Here is an 18,845-nt window from a genome sequence, read left to right as displayed (position 1 = left end):
ATTAAACATTCCTAGTATGAAATTTGGCACTTAGTATTCGTAGACTACTATCTCTCATCAATCAAGTCGCTAGTCCCTTTCTCTTCTCTTTGGACTACGCTAAACTTCGTACATTGGGCTGGTTCTTTGTCTTAAGACTGACTTATTGTCCCGACGATATTTCCTTAACCCTCTCTCCTCGTCGTCCAGGCAAAAAGTGTCCTTCTTACCCCTTTGTTCACCTTGTGTACCCCACGGGCAGGGCCGCGCCCTGTTCACGTCGGTAAGCCACCAATCAGGACCCACGAAATTCCCGCTCCTGATCGGGTGACCGGAAATGGTCATTAGTAGAAAGAAGAAGGAAGGGAAAGAACAAAGAAATCTAAATCTAAATACTACAACTATGTATATACAAAATGGCGGACAGCCACATTACTATATCACCCAGAAAATTGTTTTTCGCCCCCAAAATATAAATTGTTACTAATTGCCCTCTCAACATGGAAAAACGCCCACATGGGGGTGATATCACCCTGTTGAGAAACACTGATGTAAAGGAACAACTTTTTAACATAATTCCATGTTAAAAAGTTGTCCCTTTAGATGATGATACCTTTAGACAGGCATTAAGCTAATCAGCAGCTTTTGGCAGGTAAACTAATCTATAATCAACAATCCAAAAACCAACAACAATTAACACTTATCATTTTTGCTAACAGATGGCACTACATGTAAAGGATACAGAATCTATATACTAACTACCCCAATATCTGGTAGTAGTATTTATTCAAGATGTAAATAAAATTCATACAAACTTTGGTTCAGATCAGTTTAAGAATAAAGATTTTTATAAAGGACAAACCAACAAGAATTGATTTTTATACATATAAATTTATAATAGTTTTGTAACCTGATGATTATTGCTTAAGGTAATTACAATGAAATTTGTGTAAACTGGAATTGCACATAACCAAATATTTCTTTCAGGTTTAGCAGGTTAGAATATGGAGAGAAAAGTTTCTGTTTTGAACAAGTTTTTTTTTTAACATAGAAAATCACTCCATTCCAAAGAATTTTTTTCTGTTTAGGCAAGTTTCCTTTATATTGCATTTTAAACAGGTTTTACTGTAGAAACAAATTAATATCATGAGATTGCAGCTTAACTGCCTACCTCTAGACAAATTGCTTTGTATCTGATTACTAATTAGCCTTAATATGCCCCAATAAAAAATCCAACAGACCATTTGGTTCCAAAGGTGTTTCTGGTTGTTGTTTATGTAATTAGAAGAATGCCTAGTAGGCAGCTCTCTGCAGAGTTGTCTATGATTATTGGTATAAATCACACACCATTGGTGTCTACAGGAGACTTCAGGCAAATGGGCTTTGACAGCTACTCTATTGTGTTCCACTGACCATTATGCACAGAAGACCCCATTTAAGATAATGTCAAGTATATTGACATTGGACTTTAAATTAATAGAACAATGTTGTTTACTAACAAGAATAATTCTGTAAACTATAACTGTAGAATGACTCTCATCAGATCAATCTGAAGAGCAAGGAATTTAATACAGTCCTTGATAGTAGAAAATACCTGTGTTGTCTGAAGATATGCATAAAGCATAATGAAACCTATCACAGATATGAGATAGTTATTTTTATTGATTCCAAATCCTTTCTTTCTGACATAAAAACTGCAATAAATCTCTCCTAACTTTGGAATTGAGATGATTGAATTTTGTCATAGAGTATCCTGAATAACACACCTTCAACTGCCATATATCATCAAGCATCATATATGTTATTGCAATGTATCAGGTTTAGTAAGATGTTTATATTTATGAGTATCCTGAATTTTTAACTGTTGCAAAAACCAACTCTAATTCACCATCTACTAGATATTGTGAGATACGAGGGTAGGCTGAAAAGTAATGCACACATGCTTGTAGAACACAAACAAAAGCAAATATCAAGATCGGGCAAAAAGTACATAAAAGTACAATTTTTAAGCTTCAAAATCATATATTTATTTTTCAACATAATCACCATTAAGGTTAACACATTTCTCCCAACGTGTAACAAGTTTTTTCATTCTGTCACTGAAAAATTCTTCCGACTTGTCTCGAATCCAGGACTTGACATCTGCCTTCACCTCATCATCCGAGGTGTAATGATTACCCTTGAGGTCTCTCTTGAGCAGAGGAAAAAATAAATAAAAATTGCAAGGCACAAGATTAGCGGAATAAGGAGGGCATGGAATCGGTTCAAACGTCAGTAAAACACTGACGTTTGAACCGATTCCTCTCCAGTTGCGTGCTAGGTGTGTGGACAAGTGTTGTCATGTTGCAAGATTATTGGCACCAGGTGATTATTTGATGTGTTAGAGGCAGCCTGGTGCCAATAACCACACACCTAGCATGCAACTGGAGAGGCTCTGCAAAACACTGAAGTTTGAACCGATTCCATGCCCTCCTTATTCCCCTAATCTTGTGCCTTGCAATTTTTATTTATTTTTTCCTCTACTCAAGAGAGACCTCAAGGGTAATCATTACACCTCGGATGATGAGGTGAAGGCAGATGTCAAGTCCTGGATTCGAGACAAGTCGAAAGAATTTTTCAGTGACAGAATGAAAAAACTTGTTACACGTTGGGAGAAATGTGTTAGCCTTAATGGTGATTATGTTGAAAAATAAATATATGATTTTGAAGCGTAAGAATTATACTTTTATGTACTTTTTGCCCAATCTCGATATTTGCTTTTGTTTGTGTTCTACAAGCATGTGTGCATTACTTTTCAGCCTACCCTTGTATATATGTAGTACGATCCAAAAGTTCGGGGACTTGGCTTAAAATTCCTTACCTTAAAAAGTTTATATTGCCGATGCACAACCACCTTCAAAATAATCACCTTGGGCAACGATACACTTTTGCCAGTGCTAATATAACTTCTGGAAGCACTGCTGAAAGCCATTTTTTGAAACCTCTTGTAAGGCCTCTTGCGATGCTGCTCTCACCTCATCTGATGACACAAAACGGTGTCCCTGCAAATGCTTTTTCATTGATGGAAACAAATAAGAATCACATGGAGCTAAGTCCGGTGAATAGGTGGGGTGTGGAAGCACATTAATTTGGCGAGAAACTGTGTGACCATTTGGGACTGATTTGCAGGTCCGTTGTCATGCAGAAGGTACCAGTCTCCACTTCGCCAGATCTGTGGCCGTTTACGACGAATGGATTCCCTCAAACGACGTAAAATGTCTAGATAATTGAGAGACCAACTCAACATTTTCTTCGTTCCGTGAAGTCGAAGGTCGGCCAGAGCATTCATCATCTGCGATAGATTCTCGGCCCTCTTTATATCTTTGCTTTCACCATGGTAGAATCACCGTACACCTTTCTTAGCAATTTTAAAGTCTTCATAGATGTTTTACCTAAACGCTGACAAAATTTAATGATGCAGCACTGTTCTTGAAACTCCATTTTTATTACGTCACAAAACAAAAGTAACTATCTCCGAAAATAAACAACAGCACTTGCTGTTTAATCATGTGACATGGACAAAATCAACCTGAACACGTAGGGGTGGTTTGATAGAATCCATTTCATACGCTGTAACTTTAAATACATGCTTTTGTTGTCATACATTACTGCAGTCCCCGAACTTTTGGATCGTACCACGTAGATAGTGTGAAATATCAAAGCACCAATAGCCAAATTTATATAGTGAGGTGGTTGAAAAGATTCTGAAGGAATGGGAGAAAAGTTGAAGTTATGATATACACTAAACTGAAATCTTGTAGATGTTCTATGCAAGTGCAAATTTAGAAATGATATGTAATCCTTTCATTATGTTCTGTAATAAAATCTATAAATAGACATACAGACACTAATTGTTAAATAAATGCAACAAATTCCTCATGGGAACTTCCCATGAGGAATTTGTTGCAAGAATAGTCCATCCCAACATACTAACACATTATAACCTGTGATGCTGTTGCATCTCCCAGCTTAAATCAGTAATTCACACCTCTCTGTTCTGGCGTCAATATTCTGGCCATTAATTTTATTTTGTATATTTTTATTTTTATTAAGTTTTTTAGCTTTCTATTAGTTTTTGTTCTACATTTTAGCTGATTATGACCAATAGTCTCATTAACACTGTGGAAAGAGACTAATTTGGAGGTAATGGCATCATGATCTGGGATAGCATTATGCTTAATGGTCACAGTGAGTTCCATGTCTTTGCAAGGGAATATAGAGACTCTTGGAAATCCATGGCTTTTCTAAGGTACTATGGATGCAGATTTCATTTTCATGAATGATATTGCCTGTGCATATAGATGACAAAGTCCATTGCACTTGTCAATGACTTTCTTGACAATAAAGATCTCGGGTGCTAAATATCATAGAATTTGTGTGGGATGCTCTAGAGTAGTGATAAGCAATGCAGTCTATGATGTCCTAATAGTGGCCATCAGGGCGCTTTGGCAACATAATTTTATTTTCCAGTTTTCTGTCTTATGTCATTATTTGTGATGAACATTCAAACTAAATTTAACTAATAAAAAAACAGAAAATAACTATATATTAGTAGTTTGCATATAATTAGATTATATTATTTTAGTACCTAGTATACTGGTAGTTATGGAGTATATTGGTCAGCAAACTTGCAGTCTGCAACTCCATAAGAAAAAACATACATGGCTTGCTAGAAGCCAAAGTTCACTTGAAGCCTTCATCCAGAAAAGTTTGCTCATCACTGCTTTAGAGAGATTAATTGCATCCCATTGGATTTACCAAAAAGAATTCCAGGAGCTTTGAGATGTTCTTGTTCAAGAATGAACTTTGTTCTTGACTGAGCTGTTATATGATGTTATAACCAGCATGAGCAATCACTGTACAGTGTTTGTGTGTGTAGAAGGTAACCATATTAATTATTTTCTGGAAAAAAAATTTACAACTATGCTTAGTACTTGTTTTTGCTTTGACATAATTTAGATTAAATTCTTGCTTTTCAATTGTTTTGTTGCATAAAGAATATAATATTCTTCTTGCATGCCACAAGTTTCCTGATTAGTATGTAGTTCCTGAGATATATGCCAAATTACTGGCTATGCTTATTTTTCAGGGAAGTATATAACAATTGCAATTAATTCTTATTTTCTGATACTACTGTAATAATAAAAACAATCAAGAAAGTGCATTCAAACATATTTATATTTGATTCAATGTCACAACTTGGTGAATTTATTGACACTTGGCAAATAATTTCATCATCAACTTTTAATCCATATAGATATGCATTTTGGGCTTTCACCCCTTTTCAGTCTGTTACATAGATAAATTGTATCTTGTGAGCATCTGTCAGGCACCTTCCGCACTACGTCTTCACACTCCCCTTCCCTTCCCTGCTGACTTGACGGCCTCCCCCCGCATGCCTCACTACGTGTAACGTCTCACTCCCAGAATGCCGCACACAGCCTCGCCTGCAACTGTATAAACATTCTATTTTAATAGTTGTAACCAGTTTTTATGAATTTTCTATGCTTAGATTCTTGTTAATATTATTTTTGTCTGTAGTAATTTCGTAGCTTTCCTTCAATTTTCTTTTGTACCAATCTTTTTCATTGTGTACTATTATAACATCATTCTTATCTATTTTGCAGTTATGAGTTTTGCAATGTTTGTAAAAAACAGAGTTGATTCTATTATATTTCAAATCCGCGATGTGTTCTTTTAATCTTGTTTCTAATCTTCGTTTTGTTTCTCCAATGTATGCTTTTGGTGGTTAACAACATGTGCAAGGATTTTATAAACGACTTCAGTAGTGTTGTATTTATCTGGTTGTTTATTTACGCCAGGTTTAGCCTTCCGGATTCTTTTTTGCAAGTTGCTATAAGTTGGAGCTAGTTTTATATTTATTACATCGAAACTTTATCTGTTCAAAGAAGCCATGAATGTAGGGGAAGGATATGTATCTTACTCTGTTTTTATCTTTGTTTTGTTTATTTTCCAGCCTTTTATTGTTGATTTTACTTTCCCAGTTATTTATTATTCGTTGTGGATAGCTGTTTAATAGAATTTAGTTTGCAATTTGTTAAGATGTTTTTTCTTCTTCAGTAGTGAGCTTGTTCTGTTGACGATTTTTTCATACTCCATGTTGAATATGTTTTCTTTTATGTACTGTGAGATGTTTGTTATGTTATAAAAGATAAAATAAAATTTTTAAACAGCATGGTAAAAGACAAATTATAAGGATGTAAATCAAATTAATAATATTTGTGAAACTTGTCCATTGTTCTGCTAACAGAAATACTTTGACACTTCACAGATATTAATCAATTAAAATTATGAATGACTGTCTAAATTATAAATAAAACTGATCTTATTGAAACTATGAAATTGATAATTATTTATTATTCTTTATTATTATTATTTAATAAGAAATAATAATAAATTTCTTATAAAACATGAAGAATTAATTAATTAATGAGAGGAAACTAAAATTTTTCATTATTATTGATAAATTAACTTAAACAAAATTTCTCTCTCATAAGTAAAAAAAAAATTTTTTTAAACATCAAAAAAATATTGATCTATCTACTGCAAAATCAATGTTTTTATATAACTAGTTTAAAAATATATAATGATGAAAATTTCATATTTGTTAAATACAAAAAAAGATACTGCTAGATAATGGTTTCAAACTATATAAATCCTATTATTTAATTATACATAAATCCTCTTCTTAATTACATAAATGATAGCAATTACTGACAAGCTTTGCATATTTATCAGTCAACAGTTATCATTTTCCATCTTTGATATTTGGTAATGTATTCAATAAATTATATCTGATTAAAACCTATTCTCTATATTTTGAATATCTCTGAATTTTCAGTCTATTATTTATAATCTAACACTAATTTAATTTAATTCAGTTGAAGAACTGCTCTGTACATTAAATAAATTTTTTAAAATTAAAATTTACATATCTTTAAAAATAGAAATAATTAATTTAAGATTAAATACACATTAAGCATAATTTGATTCAATAATATCTTAAGTTTATAAATATTAGAAAAACTTGTTCGCTTTATGTAAGCACTATCCAATTGGTAGTCTGAAGATCAAATCTGATTTGTGAAAATTTTTTCTAATCTACAAGTATAATTCACAATAAATAAAAATTTATACATAAATATAAATGAGAATTCACATATTCTTTACATATTCATTTTACAATCCTGTTTATAATAGGTGAATTGTTATTCAATATAAGAAAATAAACATTAAAAAATATAATTATAGGTACAATGCACATATTCTATTTAGATGTGATAAACTCAAATGAAACTGGTTTAACTAAACTACAATCCATATAATAAAATTTAAAATGTATTTCAAATAAATGCAACTGTCAATTTATAAAAACAATATTTTTATGTACATGTTCAAATTACATGCAATTATTATATTTAATTAAGACAACAAATAATGCAATAAAAATAAATTAAAGCCTATCATGATAACAATATTTGTCGAATAATCAAAGATCAATTTATATTATATCAAACTGGAAACAACAACTTAAAAAATGGTCTAGGAAATCAAGATAGAAAAATCTAAAACTATGATCTATAGAATCTAAATTGTGTTAATGATCATTTCAAATATTTTTATGTTAATCATCAGGCTATTTTCAAGTTCTAAAAATATTTAAAACAATAAACTTGTTAAAATATTTAACATTGCTTTTATCCCATTTAATTATTACTAATTTTATTCAATTTCATTAATATATTATATGTCCATTATATAAAAATTATTGTTATTACTTACAATTATAATTTAATGAAATTGAATAAAATTATTAAAATATATTCAAAAATTAAAAGAAAATTTGTCTTGATTTAATAATACAATTTCATTTCATTCAACTTTTAAATAATTAAAATTTAAAATATATATGTAGTATTGTAAAAGTCATATAACCATTATCTTTTGTTTTTTTTTTTTTTGTTTAAATTTTATTTTTTTAAATCTGACCATGACAGAAAACAGGCCATTACATATTTAAGTTTGTAAATCAATAATAATAACATTAAAAAGTAATGAATATTAATATTCAATACTTAAAAATTGAATGTTTAATTTAATTTACAATGGAGAAATATTTTGTGTAATTGTCAAGTTTTTATGAAATATATTTTTGAATGTAAGAATTTTAAAGAATATTATTATTTATCATCATTATTATTTGTCATATTTTTTAAATATTTACATGCCATTCTGCATATTAAAATTTCTAATTTTATAAATTTAGTAGATAAATTATTGAAAAAATCATTAGTATGTTAGATTATTTATATCTTTTTATAATCACTTTTTTTGGTCTGAGCAATCTCTTTTATAATTTGTGTTAATTACCTTCTGTTCTTAGCTTCTCTAGTAGCTTCATCAAGTGATCTTTTAATTAATTATGATATTTGATCTAGTTACTTTATGGAAGGTCTCTCTCTTTTTTTTTTCCTTCTAGCACTTTTGAGTTTATTTGTTTGGAATTTTTTTCTAGGTTTCTAGATTATCTGTATATCACATTGTTGAGTAGTCAAAATATTTTAAAAGATTCTTTTATCTGAAAGATTTGAAAGATGTTATTTATTATATATGAACAAACACACACATGTGTGTGTGTGTGTGTGTGTGTGTGTTCTTCACAATTCTTTGACAACAATATATATATATTTTGTTGTCAAAGAATTCATAGTATCTTTCTCCAAAACACAAAAATTTATTTAACTTATCATTTTCAATTTTCTATTCTATATAATAATTTTAGATAGTGGACCATACCATTTACATTCTAACCAGAGACATGTTTCAGAATCAGCAAAAATGGGGTCTAAAACTGATTAAACATCTGTTATTTTTAAAAAATGTATTTATTGAAAAATGTGTTTATTGATCTACGAATTGGTAATATCATATTGTCTCGTTACTAAAATTATAGAATCAGTTTTTGAATAGAATAATCAAATAATAAACTGGGCAAATATCAAATAGGCAAAAATGGAGACAGTCCCTTTAAATCAGGGACACCTAGCTACCTACCTTATTTAGATTTTCTGGTAATATTATCTTTCCAATATATACATAAATTTTTATAACTACTTTTTTAAATACAGTGGGTAATCAGTTAACGAACAGGTTGGTTAATGAACAAATCAGATAATGAACACTTTGCGAAAGATTTTTATGTTTGGACAACGAACACATGATCGGATAACAAACACCTCACAGAACAAACACAAGAAGAAGCGACGTAAAATAATGAATACAGATTGGTCGTCCCTTATCTTTGGACAACAATTCAAAACATTTTGGAGCGCGGAAGACGTCGACATCGACACTCAACCTGGTATATACTGATCGGATAGTATTCTCCAAACTTTGAAACTCTCCCTTGTAATTCCAGCCTTTTATTTTTCTGTCAGAAAAAATTTTTTCTAGTATTTGCGAGACTGTCAGGTGGGCACTCATTAAGTTTTGAGTCAGTTTTTATTTTCGAAAAGGTGAGAGTATAATACCAAAGGTAGAGAGTGGGCAGATATCTGATATCTGTTGTTGCTGGGCAGTATGGCTTGAATAGATCTACAGTAGGCTGTAGTTAAATCTTATCTAAGAAAGATACGGTATTATCAAGAAGACTCAAGCAGCTTAAGGAGTAACAAAAATCACATCTGAGAAATAAAGAACATTGAAGAGCTCATAATGGAACTTGAAACTGATCTGATGACAGAAAAATCCAAGAACTCTTGAATGAAGAACACCAAGAAGCTCGGCGAGATATGTTTTCTTCTGAAAAAGAGAATTAATTAATGTTGATATCTGCTATTAAACATTTTTTTTTGAAGAAGTGGGATAATGTCAGAATGACTGTCTTAGAATGGCATCCAAACCAGGCTGAGGTTAATAGGCTTAGGAATCTCTACAATTACAATGCTATTAATCACTTATGAAAAATCCTGAAGAAGAGAGAAAAGCAATTGATAATAGACAGATTCTTTAACCTTTTCAAACAGAAAAAAACATGACTAATAAAAATGCAAGACTGTGTATATATGTATTTTTATTATTACATATAAATAAAAGTAGTAAGAAAGTATATATGTTTTATTTTTTGGGGTCTCCAGAATGAGTTAATCAAATTCCCAGAAAAACCTATGGTAAATCGATAATTGGTCAACAAACAATTTGGATAACGAACAAAGTCTTGGAATGAATTATGTTCATTAACCGATCACCCACTGTATACATTTTTTTATTGCTATTTATACTCCTCCTGAGTTTATAGAAAAAATATGTAAGATAACATTCAGATGTAGCTAGTGATATGCTGTGATATGCTGTTTAAAACAATGTGCTAATCCTATTACGTTCTTATGTACTAAACAATATTTATTGTCATTGTTAAAAGTATTATATGATGGGGACATCTATTGGCAACTGCTTTCAATAGTCAACTATGTAAACCAAAATCCGTGCATAATTAGTCCATTGAAGCAGGTTTAGACAAGCCAATATCCAAAACCTCTTTCTCAATGACATGTATGATTAACAGGTTGCCTCACTCACAGTGATGAAAAAAATTATTGCAGAATATTCCTGGCAATCAACCATGAGTAATGAGGCATTGTGAGATCTATAAAAGATAACAAAACTTCCATGTTTCAAGTGCATATTTTCTACAACATGCTTATTGAGCTCACTTATCCTTTCACAGTTGTGAAGTTCTCGAAGTGAAAGAAAACCCAGTTGTTGACTGCCATGAACGATCATGCAACCCAGTGATTAATTAAATTAACAGCTGTGATAAAAATTTTTTTTCATGATGTAAACAAAGATCTAATAAAAAATGTTTTCTTTTTATTTCCATGAAACTTTATTTTCATATATGAAGTTTTCTTTTTGTGTTACTACACATTGTAATAAAAAATATCAAAGTCAAAACAGCTTTAAATAGTTGACTACTGGTGCCATTTTTCTAGTTATAAATGGAACATTTATATAACATTTTTCTTATAACAATTATTGTTATTTGTGAGAAACCTAAATAAATGAAAATATAACAAATTGAATTTCATACAGATTTAGGTTATTAGAGATTATATTAAAATGCTTATCAATCATTGTTAATTTACATTTTGTTTTACTAATTAAGCCAAAAAGTTTTTCTTCAATTCTAGTTATCCTATTTGCTAGTTCTTTCCAAGTTCTTTAAGAACTGATGTTGTATCACTAGCATATCGTAAATTTGACATTTTTTCACTAATTTTCACAACTATTTAATAATATTTAATGTATAGCAGTGTTTACATAGCGCTAATTTTCACAACTCTACAATAATAATTTATGTATAGCGTTATTTTAAAATAATTTTTTGTCTTGTAAGCGTAACGATTTTTATATCTTACGCATCGTTTAAATATTTAAAAGTTCGGAACACAGCTGTATTCGATTATTAGAATCCTTCAAAAGATAGAACTGTTTTTTAATGTTTCATCCTGAAGAGGGCCTCTAAAAGACGGCCGAAAACGTTAGAATATTAAAATCTTTTGACTGCTGGAAGTAGTATTGAGGTGTTAAGTGTTGTGTGTAAATTTGACATTGGTCAATCTTCAATAATAATACCATTTGGTTATTAGATAATCTTTTCCTTAATTTATAGTCTATAAAAATTAAATCTGAATAAATTAATTAGGACAGAAGAAAGTATACTTTCTGACTAAGCCCTTTGTTTACTTTAAAAATTGATTTATTCCTTTTATGCTTTTACTATAGAACTGTTATGAAAAATTGCTTAAATAGTATAATGAAACAATTAGGAATTCACATCTCAATCAAGTATTCCACAGTATGTTATCAAATATTTTGTTGTCATCTAGAAAATGTGTGCAGAAAAGTAGATTAGAACCCCAATTATCCAAGGCAAATAGTAAATGAATATGTTACTTTTCTTACACTATAATTCATAAAAGAAGAATTTAAGATGATAACACATATTGCAAAATATTTTGTTTCTGTTACCTTTTATCACTTAATCCACTGTTACTTGAGGGTGAGCACTGAACTCACCTTTTGTTTTAAAATGCTTGTAACTCGGACTTCTTGGAAGTTTTGTGGCCAAACTCTCGTCTACCTTTCTAAGCGAGTATCTCCTTCAACAGAATACAGGAATCGAAAATAATATTCATCGCCAATGCTTTCAGTGCCATCTTTGTTTTGGTTGTGCTGCCAAGTTAATGTGGCACTCATCCACAAGTAATCCTCTGTCTTTTTTCGTATTCAACGTGGTACAATTTTAATTGCAAAGTGATATTGTATATATGTACTATTATAAATTGTGATAAAATGTTTCTGAAATGGCTTGATGAGGAGTCTGAAGAAGAAAATGTAGGCTTCTTCCTCACAGACAATGAGAGTGAGGATCTCTGTATTAAAATCCTGGAAGTGCTGAGAAAGAAACAAGATCCTCCAGATGCAACATCAGTATCAAGAGAAAAGTGTGAACATTGCCCTAAAAAGAATAGGAAAACAGCATCCAAGAGTGTAACATGTAGCCTACTGCAGCAATCTGCAGATACACATAAAATTGCATTGTTTCAGATTGTTAATAAAATTCCAAATTAAACAAATTCAAAATTGAATAGAAATTATTGTTAAACTTAATGATAAGTTCTGAATCTGTTTATCATATTTCCGTTTCTATCCATCTGATCACTTTGATTAGATATCAATTTTCTGTTTCTACATCAAAATTACTTTTAATATATTCTATCTGAAGTAAAGTAAAATAAACATTAAAATGTGTATTATTCATAACAACACATCCTGATCTTAGTACAGTTTCTCAAGACAAATCATTAAGAATATGAAAATATGTAGGATAAACATGGCACTCACCGTCAAGTAATGGTGTTACTAATCCTACCATGATGAGCACCAGGTTAACTTCAATGTGAGACAAATCATTCATATTAAAAACAACTATAATAATATGCATTTTTATTCTTAAACTATTGCATATATATTAGCTGTATAACAAAAGATATAAATTCTATGCAAGGAAAGCTAGAACTTCGGTAAATAAGTACTGTATTATAAAACCTTCCACTCTTTTTCTAGCAATTTCTTTANTGAAATTTAGTAAAAGAAAAGCTATATTAAAATTAATAATTTTCAACTGAATCTAAAAAAATTATATTCTTTTATTGTTTTAAATGTTAAAAAAGTTTAAAAATATATAGTTTTTATGCTTTTTATAATTTATTTTTCATACACATAATTTTATATATTCATATATTCTTTTATGTTTTATGAAACTAGATATCTACTTACATATGATATCCACAACATTTTTTATATGAAAATTTATCTATTTAACAATTATAAAAATATTAGAAAACAGTTTGTTTTGTAAATTGAACTTTATGATGATAATTATTTAAAATCTTTAATTTTCCAGATAATTATATATTCTTAAAAGATGAGGGCATAAAATGATCTACTGACATATCAGCATTTTGTAAGATGAAATTGTAGAGAACAATTCAATATCTTGCTATAGATTTTTGGGAAAATTATTGACTCTATCTTTCCTATAAATATCCATTTATATAATGAAACAACATTAATTTTAAATCAATTAGCATATGTCTATTGATCCCATTTAATTTAATTGTTACATTGTTAATAAACTCTAAAAACTATTTTTGGTGTTTTCTTAATTTTTTTCCTTTACTACATACAAAATTTTTATTTAACATCTATTAAAATTAACTTTTGTATATTCAAAACAGATCTTAAATTCAATTCAATAATTTATTTTTACTCTGTTATCCAAACACTTTTAGAAAAGGTCTTTTAAAGTTCTATATTTTGTAATAGTCATTAGTATTTCCATAAATTTTTCACTTGAAAATTCTCTTAATTATATATATTATACCAGAATTGAAGTATTAGATTGATTATTCATGATGAGCACCAGGTTAACTTCAATGTGAGACAAATCATTCATATTAAAAACAACTATAATAATATGCATTTTTATTCTTAAACTATTGCATATATATTAGCTGTATAACAAAAGATATAAATTCTATGCAAGGAAAGCTAGAACTTCGGTAAATAAGTACTGTATTATAAAACCTTCCACTCTTTTTCTAGCAATTTCTTTAACCAAACTAACATTTTCGGCTATATTTAATAGCCTTTAAAAAATTTAAAAATTTAAAAAACAAATTTAGAATATCTGACATTCCAATATTGTAAAACCTGAGGAAGGCCATTAAATATAGCCTAAAACGTTAGTTTAATTAAAGAAATTGCTAAAAAAAAGGAGTTGGTTTTATAATACTTAAATGATATAAAAACTGTTGTTCTTATATATGATTAAATTCACTAAATGTTCCCTGTATTTGAGTTATCTGTTTTCTCTACATTTTCTTAGGATAGCTTTTTGTATCTTTCTGCTGGTGTCACCAAAAATGTCCTTAAATCTCTGAAGCATTTCATCATCAAAAGAAGTCATTTTCTTCAACTCAGCAGCTTGAGTTTCTTCTTTTCTTTCCTGACAATTGTTCATGGCAATATTTGTCTTCTTCATAGCAGAAGCAGAATTTTTTGCTTCTGCTTCTGCTCTGGGAAAGAAAAGAAGAAACTCGAGCCCCTGAGTTGAAGAAAATGACTCCTTTTAATGAAGAAATGCTTTGGAGATTTAAGGATATCTTTGGCGAAACCAGCAGAAAGATACAAAAAGCTATCCTAAGAAAACATAGAGAAACAGGATAATCGAATACAGGGAACATCTAAGGAGAGATCAAAAGCAACAGGGCCAGGAGAAGATGATCGAAATTAAAAAGAATGGGGAGGAGTAGAAAAGAGGGAGAAAGGGAAGAGAAAGATCTCATAAAAGGGGTAATGATAGCAGTCTAATAGGCCTATTTGGAATATGGTCACTAGATCCTCTTCTTTTGAACAACATGTTCTTGTCTAATTTGGTTTGTGATTTTAATCTTTCATGAATTAGATTCAACATAAGTTTATCTGACATGAGAAATTAAATTGTTTGATAATTACTACATTTTGTCAATCCCTTTTTTTGTAGAAAGAAATAAAAGAATTTAAGGTCATGAACCAGATGCCCAGATTTTGCTACAGATGGTGTCCACCCTATTCTTTTTTATGAGATTTAAGCAGTTCAAATATTATTTCATCACAACCTAGTGTTTTGTTGTTGCCTAGGTTGTTTACTGTCAATATAATCTCTTCTTTCACAAATCTTTGATTCAAACTTGTAATCTTCTTATATGTCAAATAAGGTATTTATTATATCTAATATCCCAACTTTTTAATATATATATATATATATTATTTTACATGTATCTTACATCATCATTTTTTGAAAATTCAAGAATATAACTGAAGTAATATATTTTTCAATACTACTTTCAAAATTTTAATCAATCAAAATTCAATGATTTACTGAATACTTTTAGTTTTTTATTTTACAGCTTTTTGACAAATTTATATATACTTCTTACAACAATTTTTTTCATATTTTTTATATCAAGTATAACATACAAAATTTTGTAGAAAATTTCTTTGTAGATTGTATTAATTTAAAAAGATATATGATGATTTCATTCTATAAAAATGATATTACTAGCAGTGCCATAATTAGGGTGGTGCCAGTGGGCCCAAGCACAGGGCGCAGACCCTGGGGGTGAAGAAATGACCTGGACCAAGTTTTGGGTCATAGTTACAGAAGCTCACACCGGACGCATAAAAGGCTAGTTACAGTGCTGATTACTAGATATATATAAAATTATAGATATAAAAATCTTATTTTAATTCAAAATATAGAAACACATTTACTACATACAAATAACTGTAAGTGCCAGAACTTTCATCGAATTCATATATAAGTTTCTAATTGATTAGTTAACTTTAATAACATATTTTTATGATCAATTTTATCAATTTAAAATTATTATTTTTGACAAACATTTATTAAATAACTTATTACTAAGATTAAAGAAAATTAATTATAAATTATATCTTATATATTACTTAAACACATAACGAACTAACTTAATATCAAAAAAAGTTTTAAAAATTTCTAAAAGTATCTAAATTTAAAAAAGTGCATTAAAAATTTATAAAATTTTTGAATTTGAAATATTGAAGTTTTCCAAAATGAAATTTCATTCTGTAACACTACAATTTTAAAAAGTATTAAAAAATTCATTTATTTATTTAACTCTTGTTAAAATATTTAAAATTTGTTTTTAAAATTTTTTATTTTTTGAAATTTAGTAAAAGAAAAGCTATATTAAAATTAATAATTTTCAACTGAATCTAAAAAAATTATATTCTTTTATTGTTTTAAATGTTAAAAAAGTTTAAAAATATATAGTTTTTATGCTTTTTATAATTTATTTTTCATACACATAATTTTATATATTCATATATTCTTTTATGTTTTATGAAACTAGATATCTACTTACATATGATATCCACAACATTTTTTATATGAAAATTTATCTATTTAACAATTATAAAAATATTAGAAAACAGTTTGTTTTGTAAATTGAACTTTATGATGATAATTATTTAAAATCTTTAATTTTCCAGATAATTATATATTCTTAAAAGATGAGGGCATAAAATGATCTACTGACATATCAGCATTTTGTAAGATGAAATTGTAGAGAACAATTCAATATCTTGCTATAGATTTTTGGGAAAATTATTGACTCTATCTTTCCTATAAATATCCATTTATATAATGAAACAACATTAATTTTAAATCAATTAGCATATGTCTATTGATCCCATTTAATTTAATTGTTACATTGTTAATAAACTCTAAAAACTATTTTTGGTGTTTTCTTNCTAAAAAAAAAAAAAAAAATACATCTCATTAAATCTTTAATACATAAAATAATAAAAGCATGTTAATTTATAATTTGCAATAAAACTAAAATACAGTACTAACTTTTAATAATAAAATTATTGTAGACCATCTTTCAAAATTCTATATGAAACTTTAAAAAAATGATTAAAATTTAAACTTAATAATTTTATATAAATTTGTCAATATGAATTATGATTAATAAATTGTTACTAAGTTCTTTAAAATGATATTTGGCCTTTAGCTATACAAAATATATATATTTAAACAATTTAACTCCAGCTGATTTTTGACTCACTGAACTAAAAATGACTCATTTCTTACTTAACTCTTACAGAAGGTATTTAAAAAAAAAATAAAATAAAATTAGAATTACATCCAATTTTCAGAATATATAGATATATTCTTTGAAAACCGATATACGATATTTTTTACACATACGTGATTCATTCAGACTGTAAATATTAAATTTATTTCAATTTCAAAATGATTAATAACTAGAAATTAAAGCATTTTGAGATGCGAGTTTACAACTTTTAGTCACGTTATACACACACGTACATAGAAAAAAACGTTAAAATAAAACTTTTAATAAGAAATTTATTCAAAAAATAACGAAGAAACATAATAAAATTAACACAATCATAATAACAACAATAATAAAAACCCGAGAACAACTTTAAATGCCAGAACCGCAGAATCACATGTTATCAGCGTAGCTTCGTACGATCGAATGATCTATAAATATTTACTCGTGTCACGTTTTCGGGCATATTTACTTCTTTTATAAGATTTTTGTTTAATATGTACGAAATTTTTTTTTCTGTGTAATGTGACAATTTCGATTGCAACTCGCGTGGTCAGTGAGCGTGATCAGCAGTGATTCCAAAATGTCATTCACGATGAGAGTCACATGACTGGGTGGAATCATCAACATTTACCACATCCACGTGAAAAACATGTGACATATCACTATCCGAACAATCAAATCGGCAAAAAATTGAGAGAAGAAAAAAAGATTAAGACTCACTTGACTTTGAAAGTGTCCGCCGCCGTGTTTAAGTGAATTGGCTGATGTGGATGAAGGTAAACTCAATTCTTCTTCCTGTTTTTTTAATAGGAATAAATCGTCGCAGATTATGTGCATATGTTTTATATGCAAAATTATTTAAAATCATTAAATGTGACGAGAATTACTCACATCACTTTCTATGTCAACATCCCTGTCTTCATCACTCATTTTCCACCTGCGCCTGATTGAAGGCGGAAATCGCGACTGAGTTCTAGTGCCACGTTCGTGACGTCATTATGTAAACATTTAGAAAAATGTTCAAATAAAATGCTATTTATTAGTTATTAAAATTTAAAAAATAATATTCCATACAAAAATTTTATCCTTATTAAAACGATTACGTTAATTTAAAAATATGAAAGTTTATATTATAAATGAACCTAACCCGAGTACTGCTATGGATTATCGATTCGATTATTAATTTGTATTAAATACTAACGAGATTAATATAATATTTTTAAAAATAAATAATTATAAGTATTAAATATATTTTTTTCTCTGTGAAAATATTTATTGCATCTATTTATTTGTTGAAAATAATGGATTGGTTAAATCGATTTTGTAAAATTATCGATCGATTTAAATTGTGTACAAGTTAAAACACGTACGCTTTGTTACAAATATATTGAAATAAATATCATTAACAATAATTTTATTAAATTTTAAATTAAATCTTCTAATTTTCTTAATACAGTCGATTGAAATAGTAAATTTATATTACATTGGAATTGATTTTATCTTATAATCAATTTTTATTGGAAAATACTGTATAAAAAAAAAATTGTAACTATAATCTAATAGTGTAATTAATTTATC

At 28.6% G+C, this 18,845-nt stretch overlaps 1 protein-coding gene across 4 annotated transcripts in view; it reads right to left on the bottom strand.

Annotated features, from left to right (window-relative positions):
* The window catches only part of LOC111625447 (protein max-like), a 126,945-nt gene extending 108,686 nt beyond the window's left edge, over window positions 1-18,259 (bottom strand). For all 4 annotated transcript variants that reach the window (XM_023368595.1, XM_023368598.1, XM_023368596.1 and 1 more), the window contains exons 1-2: window positions 18,159-18,259; window positions 17,988-18,062 (exon numbers count right to left, since the gene is read on the bottom strand). In XM_023368595.1, coding sequence (XP_023224363.1) covers window positions 17,988-18,062; window positions 18,159-18,197 — 114 coding nt within the window. In that variant the 5' untranslated portion in view covers window positions 18,198-18,259. The remainder of the gene's footprint in view (window positions 1-17,987; window positions 18,063-18,158) is intronic.
* Between the last annotated feature and the right edge of the window lie 586 nt (window positions 18,260-18,845).

This window comes from Centruroides sculpturatus, unplaced genomic scaffold (assembly GCF_000671375.1).
Source record: "Centruroides sculpturatus isolate CEXI.00-Female unplaced genomic scaffold, Cexi_2.0 scaffold379, whole genome shotgun sequence".
Lineage (NCBI taxonomy): Eukaryota > Metazoa > Arthropoda > Arachnida > Scorpiones > Buthidae > Centruroides > Centruroides sculpturatus.
This window is presented reverse-complemented; position numbering and strand designations above follow the sequence as displayed.